We start from the raw sequence: 8,127 nt of genomic DNA on the forward strand, positions 1-8,127 counted from the left end.
AAGGGGAAGAAGGAGAAAAAGAAGAGAAAACAGTGAGGTACCATGATGGAAACTGAAAGCTGCTTATCACTACTATTACTATTGCTGGTTGACGAATCTTAGACGGATGAGGATGATGATGAGGATGAAGGGTTTGCATTGCACGGAAACAAGAAATCGATGCATGCGGGCAGTGTAACAATTTTCTTTTACTATATATCTCTCTTTTATATTCTCGTCGAAGAAAGGACCAGGTATCGTTTCGAGGCTGATTATGAAGCTGATGTCTGATGTCTCGTCATTGTGAGCTGTACAGGTAGTAGTAGCAGTAGCAGTAGTAGCAGTAGTAAGTATCAACTTATTACTATTATATGCAATACATGTTACGTCGCTGCTGTTAAGCGTACATGGTACCGTGGTCCACGTGACGGTTGCATGGTTGGGAGTTGGCCGTTATTACCACCGGTATACTCGTATGTAGCAGCCGTTGTCTTATGACGAGTTACTATGATTTGCAGATAGCCGGTATCTGTACTCGTAACCTGTAACCTGTACTCGTACGTATGGAAGGTGAAGTGAATCGCGGGGTCATCCGCATAGGACGGTCTGTACGATGATGACGATTCTGCACTCCGTACAGATTAATCTGTACAGATATACATAGTGGTATATCAATGGTATATCAATGATACCTATACCAGCTATGTCGGGGATGTCCTCGCATGGGGTGCATTGTACATGCAATGGACCCCCCCCCACCCCCCCCCACCCCCCCCCTGAGCGGTACACATTACAATGATTCTTTTCTGTACTGTGTGCTGTACATGGTACATGTAATAGGAGCGGATACCCCTACCCTACCCCTACCCCTACCCCCTACCCTCAACCCTACCCCTTGGATGGTAATACAACTTTTTCAAGGATCAATCCTGGTTCCATAGATTCCAACTCCTTCAAGGGCTGATCGAAACGTACCGGTGACCAGTGCTAAGAGACTAGAGCCCTCTAGCAGTAAGAGAGAGAGAGAGAGAGAGAGAGAGAGAGAGGCAGAAAGAACGGAGACGACTAACCTGGTGGTCCTCGTACCGGGCAGGTTGCCAAGGGTCAAGGACGGACTCGACGCTAGTTCAGGAACCGAGGGCGCGTAGAGGGGGGTACGGGCAAGTCTTGTACATGCGTACATGCATGTAGAGAGAGTCGTATATGCTCGCATGCACTCCGTACGAGCACCCGAGCGTAGCCGTATAACAGCAGCATCACGTATCATTGGCGTCGCGGCTATCGTACCTGTCTGCACGGAGTACTAGATTTGTATATCACACGATATGTACATGCACGTCGCGCATCCCGTGCTCTGGAACTGATGCCGCACACCGCGGTCCGACCTGAACATGGTCACGTTCAACTACCGAGCAATCATCTCTGCTGAGGTAGGACGTCCAGTGAGGGGACATCGACGAGCACAGACAGGTAGGGAGAGAGGTAGAGCTCATCTGTCTCGCGGGGACGACGAGGACGGTTCGGCTCCCATAGGACGCTGCTCCAGCTGCCGGTGGATGGATGATGCCACGCGTAACCTGTACTGTGCTTGTACTCGTACAGCAGCGCACGACGCGTGACAACCCCCTTTCCCACTCTCGACCCGTAGAAACCCCTGACTATCGTCTGCGAGGCCATCTACTCGTACGGGTACGGACAGGTACGGGGTACTCGTCACACCTCCCCACCTTGTTCTCTCCCCTGGATTTCTGGAATGAAGGAATTCCCACGCGCACGCTATCCCTTGTCTCTCTCCTCTCTCTCTCTCTCGTCTCTGGCTTCTCTCTGTCCACCCATCTCCCCTTTCCCTTCCTGCCGTTGGCCTTCTTACGAGGCGGATATGCACAGCGACGGCTCAAGATGTCTCATGACCAACCGTTTTATTACTCTACTTTACTTTTGCCAGATTGCATATTACATAGAGTAATAGTGGTGGTGATACCGATACCGAGTAGTAGTAGAGTAATTAGTGCCGTACATGCAACCTGCTCCATTCCCATACGAAATCCCTCCTCCCACTCCACCTCAACCGGGGGGCGGGGGCGGTTTCCCAATCCAATCTTACAACCTGGACGTCGACAACCTCAAACATTCATTCGAGATTGGAGTATTTCCGGAAAAGAAATCATCTTTCATCCTATCCAAGCCACCTTTTACCTGTGCACACATACACTCTCTCTCACTCACGCACACACGCACACACACACACACACTCTCTCTCTCTCTCTCTCTCTCTCTCTCCCCTCCCCTCCCCTCCCCCCTCTCTCTGTCTTCTAGCTCATACAGACACGTACACTCACCTCGCTACTCGTACTCACAAGTACCAACAATCGCACATGTTATCGTCGCGTTCAACGACGACTGCTCCCCGGCTCCAGGGCACGCCTGTCTGACCCACGTCGGTCGCGCGACGCTTCATCAACACCACAGCACACACACACACACACACACACACACCCCTCCCCTCCCAATTCAATCAGTCAATGGTGCACCCCCGCTCACCATCCCCCCTCCCCCTAACCATTGTATACTAACTACTATTACTACTTTTTTTTTTCCTCTTTTTTTTTTTTCCACCTTTTTTTTTCTTTTCCTTTTAATCGAATAGAAGAGAATACTGGAATGCGGCAGCATCATCACCAGCCATGTCGCTCAATGGTCTGGATGATCCCAAGGTGGCAGAGGCATACGAGGCCGCTTCAGGAGAACCAGGAGGATGGTAAATGCTCTCTCTCTTTCTCATCCCTCTCTCCTCATCTCTCGTGCGCAGCGCGCGTGGGCCTTTCACAAATACCCATGATACTCCCCCTCGTTCACATCTATATGCTTCTTGCATGTACATGTGTGTGTGTGTATGCTGACATATCTCTTGTGTTGACAAAAGGTTCCTCTTGAAATACTCGAGTCGTGACCAGGTTGACATGCTGGCCAGTGGCAACGGAGGCGTCGCAGAACTGCGTGCAGAGGTCAGCGAGTATGATGAGCAGAGTCCTCTCTACGGCTTCCTCAAATATCGGAGGAGAAACGTCCTCATCAAGTACCTACCAGAAGGTTGTTCGCGTCTAATACAAGGTATGTGGATATCGTCCCCCCCCCCCCCCCCCCCCCCCTTCCTCTCTTTTGCCCGCTCTCTCACTCTCTCTCTCTTCCCCCCCTACCGGGTTTCCCTTTTTTTTTCTTGGCCCCACCGACTAATCTCTTTTCCCTCTCCGTCAACAAACAGCTCGCGTCGCCGTCCACTTCAACGCAGTCTGCGACCGCTTCTCACCTTACGACTCTCAATTTGACATCACCACCCCCGAGGAGCTGCGTGACTCCAAATTGTCCACCGCATGCTCCCTCCACACCGCCTCGGCTTCCTCCAGCTCAAGCTCCGGCTCCCTTCGCAGGAAGCATCTTATGGAGATTGCTGAGGAGGACGAAGACGATCCAGATCAAGACCAGCAACAGCCTGCCAAACGTCAGTCCCTCATAAAGGAGAAGGACTCCGTCGAAAGACCTGCCACGCCCAAGAAGCACTCACAACAGCGTCAGCGACAAGTCGATCAGGACCCCGTCAAGCTAGACGCTGACCTTGCCTCCTCACCCGAGCACTCCAAGTTCTCCGCCCCCAACACCTCCGAGGTTCCCAGCTTCGTCGGTGCCGTCGATAGCATCGACGCCGCCACCGCCGCCGCCGCCGCCGACGACGACGACGACGACGACGACGATACAGCTGATCCCGCCCGTCGACTATCGTCACAGTCTGGCCGGCCAGAGGTCTTCACGTCGTACTCCTCCTACTCATCCTACTCATCCTTTGGCAAGGCCAAGGTCAAGCTCGGTCCCAGGCCGTCCCTCGACTCGGCCAACACCCGCCCCCAGACGGCAGGTAACTTCCGTCCCGTCTCCTCCATCCCGGCCGGCTACAAGCTTCTCGGCAACAAGCACGCGCAGGGCTCCGCAAAGAAGTCGTCCTCGCGTCCACGCAAAGACAGTACCGTGAGCGCTACCAGTACCGTGCTGCCCGACTCGGCCCGTCTCACCGACATTGCCGCCGCCTCCCCTCCTACCCCCGACAGCACCGACAACGACAACAACGGCAGCAGCAGCAGTAACAACCTCAATGTCCACGGCGAGTCCGGCAACAGCAACCCATACCTCGTGACTTCACGTCCTGCTACGAGCTCGGGCGTGTCCACCAAGTCGTCGGCCTCCAAGCAGGCTATGACCCCTGAGAAGGCACGGCTCAAGAAGGCAATGCAGATGCGAGAGAAGAGAAAGAAGGCTGCCGCTACCGCTGGAACACAACCCATCCCAGACGTACCGACATCGACAACGACAACGACAACAACAGCAGCAGCAGAATCAACATCCACACCCACCGGAGCAGGTATTGACGAAGACGCCGTCGAGGCAACGATCACCATCGAAGAGATAACATCAGCATCCACAGACGAGGAGAACGAAGCCATGACCAAGTCAGACTCGGGTGTAGCTATCGACACGTCCAACAAGGAGATGGACGGCGCCTCGGAGACGACACCAGACCAGTCACAGTCCGAGTCGGGCCCCTCCAGCCCGGCCATGGGTCAGCAGTCGACCAACGCCTCGTCGGTGTCCGAGGTCACGGCTGCCGGCGACGAGGAGGACAAGACCTCGGACACTTCCCTGTCGAGCGGCTCGACACCGAAGCCATCCGAGGCGCAACGATCGGAAGACGCCCCCCCTTCCGCGGAAGCAGACCCGGCTGGACCCGACGACGGTCAGGGTGAGACGCCGACTGTGACGCGAGACATCGCACCGGCGACCGCGGCAGCCGGCGGGCCGACCACGACCAGGCAGCTTCAGCCTCGCAAGTTCGTCGAACCCATCCGGACCGACCTGGCCAACAACCGGCCGACGTCGATGAACTTCTCCGACAGCGAGAGCCTACTCGAGGAGCTGCAGAGCGCCACGGTCCAGGAGGCCAAGCCCATGCTCATGGCCAAGACGCCTCGCACACCCAGCTTCCCCATCGGCCCTGCCATGTCGGGGCCGGCGGATGGCACCGAGACGTCCACGTCGCCGGGGGCCAGGCCCGTGTCCAACGGCAAGCCGTACGCGGTTCGGACCGTGTCCAACCCCGTCCGCGGCACCAGCAGCGGCGGCGGCGACGGCACCGGACCTGCACGCGCCGTCAGCCAGGGAGGTGCCGCGTACCTCAGCCAGGTGACGCAGCAGCGCGGCGGGGACGCGGCCCTCGCCGCCAAGAAGTCCAGCATGATGGGCTCGAGCATCTCGCAGCGCATCAAGGCCCTCGAGCAGCTGTCGGCCAAGGGGGGCGACGCCCCCGGCCCCGGCGGCGGCGGCAGCAGCCTCGCCGCTCCGTCGTCGGCCCCCCGGCCGTCGTCCACCTTCTTCTCCGTCAAGAAGGACCGCGTGCCCTCGCGGTCGCCGTCGGTGGTCGACAGGACCAGCTCCCTGTCGGGCGAGCAGCGGGCCGGTCGTCCCACCACGGCCCAGTCCAGGGACGTGCTGCCCGACGGCACGCTGCGTCCGGCGCGGGACCGCTCCAGCTCCATCTCCAGCCGGCTGTCCATGTTCGAACCGACCACCTCGCCCGTGGGCACGCCGCGCGGACGTCCGGAGACGGTATCCGTGACGGCCAAGATCCTCCGCGACTCGCCGCCGGGGCAGCAGCAGCAGCAGCCACAACAGGACCATCCGGACCTGAAGCAGTCGCCCCTCCTGGTGAATCACCAGCGCTCCTCGTCGACCATGTCCCACGTGGCGGCCGAGGCGGCGGCGGCGGCGGCGGCGGCGGCGGCAGCTGCCCAGTCGGCGGACCACGCACCGTCAGACCACCAGCTGGACATGCAGGCGCGGCGGTCGTCGTCGTCGTTCAGCATCATGCGCGACTTCATCAAGGAGGGCCGCAAGCCGACGGCCATCAGCTCCCCGTCCACGGACAACCTGGGGCTGGGCCTGACGTCGCCCACGCTGTCCAGCAGCGGCAACAGCTTCACGCGTCGCCTGTCCATCGGCGGCAGCAGCCATCGGTCCCAGAGCAAGGACCGCAACGACGTGACGTCGGACGACGAGACGCGCTCCCAGAGCGACAAGAAGAAGTCGCGGGCCACGCGCTTCATGCACCGCCTGTCCTCGCTCTCGGGCTCCAGTAGGGGGAGCAAGATGTCGTCCCCCACGGCCAGCGGGACCCCCACCACCGTCAGGGAGGAGGCGGCGGCCGGCATCACGGCCACGCTCCTGCCGCCCATCAACCCCTCACCCTCGGCCAGCCAGCCCCTGGCCCCGCCTCCGGCCGCGGACCCGTCGGCCCCGTCGATCGTGTCGGCCATGGGCGACGTCAACGTGCAGTTCCCGGACACGCTGCTCTGGAAGCGCAGGGACATGTGCCTGGACTCTCAGGGCTTCGTCGTCTTCTCGACCACGCCGGCGGGCAGGCCGCAGTCCCAGCACGCCAGCTCGCAGCTCCAGCAGAGGAACAGGCGCTTCCACCTGGCCGACTTCAAGACGCCGGCCATACCCGACGTCGAGGTGCAGGAGCTGCCCAACAGCGTGGTGCTGGAGATTGTGGGCGGTAGTGCCGTCCAGGTGGCCTGCGAGTCTAGGTCTGGTCAGATGAGCGTTTTGAAGACGCTCCGAGATGCTCACGCCACCTATGCCGGACAATAGATGACATTTGTGTGTGTGTTTTTATTATTTTTTTTTATAACAAAAACTTCTTCTTCTATGTTTACTACTACACTGCACGCTCATTTTTTTTTTCATTTCTCTCCGAAATCAAAATACAGGGACCCTCGACCAAAAAATACCAGTTTCCTTTTTTCTTTTCTACTGTTCAATACTTCTACCCTCTAAGAAAGCCTTCGTTTGTTTTACTTTTATTATCATTTTTATACATTATATTTCTTTATACTCATGTACTTTATTTGACAAGCCCTATCATTTACTATAGACTTTTTTTTTATAATCTTTTTTTTTCTTGGGGTTTTTTTAACCTCTCCCTCTTGTTATATAACTTTGGCATTCTCTCTCTCTCTCTTTTCTTTTCTTGTCCAACAGCCCTTTGAGTTTTTTTATTAGGGGGGGGGGAGAGAAAAAAAAACCCACTCTTTCAACTCTTGGTACTTTACTTGTTACTACTAGTAGTACTCTTTCCCTCAAGGGATTCCATCACCTCATACAATGATTATGTTGGCATAATTTGAGCGAGCCGTTGTATTTATATATATATATATATATATATATATACATAATCCTGTCCTCTTTTTCCCCCGAGGCATTGTGTTTGAAAAGTACGAATCTGTTATCTCAAGGTAGTTTGTGGCACACACATACGTACATACACACTTGACAAAAGTTGACACACTCGGGGCTTGTTATGATCAGAGCAGCTTTATCATACTTGACTTGGGACTTTGCCCATCATCAAAGAGCAGTTCTATACTAATATTATATATATATATATATATATATATATATACATACATCATGACTTCTGAAGCGTGGGTTGGTTACAACGAGCACCTAGTCCAGAGCACCTTGATAGCAGCAAGAGAAAAAAAAAATAGAAATGAAAAAAATTCCATCCATGCACTTTGAGAGTTGGATCATCAATCAACCCTCCGAGGGAGTAAACAGTAGCCGTCACGCGTCTGAAAACTTGGGCTCCAACACTTCCGTCACCGTCCTTGAAAACTACCACCATGCATCAGAACTGCTTGGTCTCAGCACATCACCAACCCATCACAATAGACGACATCACGCACAAAAAAAAATTCAATGATTTTCTTTCCTCCCCCCTCCTCTTTTTCATTTTAATCCAAGATGGTCAGACGTGATGTTGAGGGAAATGGTGTGCACGTAAAGGTCATGTTGGAGATATTGGCAATCACACGGCTTGATATTTTGATATTGACAATGGAGCACCCGGAAAATGTGGACAATCCACGGGTAGGTAATATTGACAATGTCAGCCAAAATAACAGCATCTAATCTGTACATGTACATGTATGGGTGCTCGTACGAGTACCTCCGTACCGTATACGTTTCATCCAGACAAACAAACAGAGCCTCCATCGACTTCCCTGCCCCAGAGAGCCCCCCCCCCCCCCCCCCCCCCCC

The 8,127-nt window shown here is 55.3% G+C and overlaps 2 protein-coding genes across 2 annotated transcripts; both read left to right on the plus strand.

Annotated features, from left to right (window-relative positions):
* Window positions 1-1,370: 1,370 nt before the first annotated feature.
* GMORB2_4426 (uncharacterized protein) lies at window positions 1,371-2,929 on the plus strand (the record flags this gene model as incomplete). Its single annotated transcript, XM_035466401.1, has 3 exons — window positions 1,371-1,409; window positions 1,628-1,678; window positions 2,903-2,929. The coding sequence occupies 3 exons, from the start codon at window positions 1,371-1,373 to the stop codon at window positions 2,927-2,929; spliced, it is 117 nt and encodes a 38-aa protein (XP_035318412.1).
* Window positions 2,930-2,939: 10 nt separating this feature from the next.
* GMORB2_4427 (uncharacterized protein) lies at window positions 2,940-6,675 on the plus strand (the record flags this gene model as incomplete). Its single annotated transcript, XM_035466402.1, has 3 exons — window positions 2,940-3,090; window positions 3,242-3,999; window positions 4,219-6,675. 3 exons carry the CDS (start codon window positions 2,940-2,942, stop codon window positions 6,673-6,675), a joined length of 3,366 nt encoding a protein of 1,121 aa, XP_035318413.1.
* Between the last annotated feature and the right edge of the window lie 1,452 nt (window positions 6,676-8,127).

This window comes from Geosmithia morbida (assembly GCF_012550715.1).
Source record: "Geosmithia morbida isolate 1262 chromosome Unknown scaffold_20, whole genome shotgun sequence".
NCBI lineage: Eukaryota > Fungi > Ascomycota > Sordariomycetes > Hypocreales > Bionectriaceae > Geosmithia > Geosmithia morbida.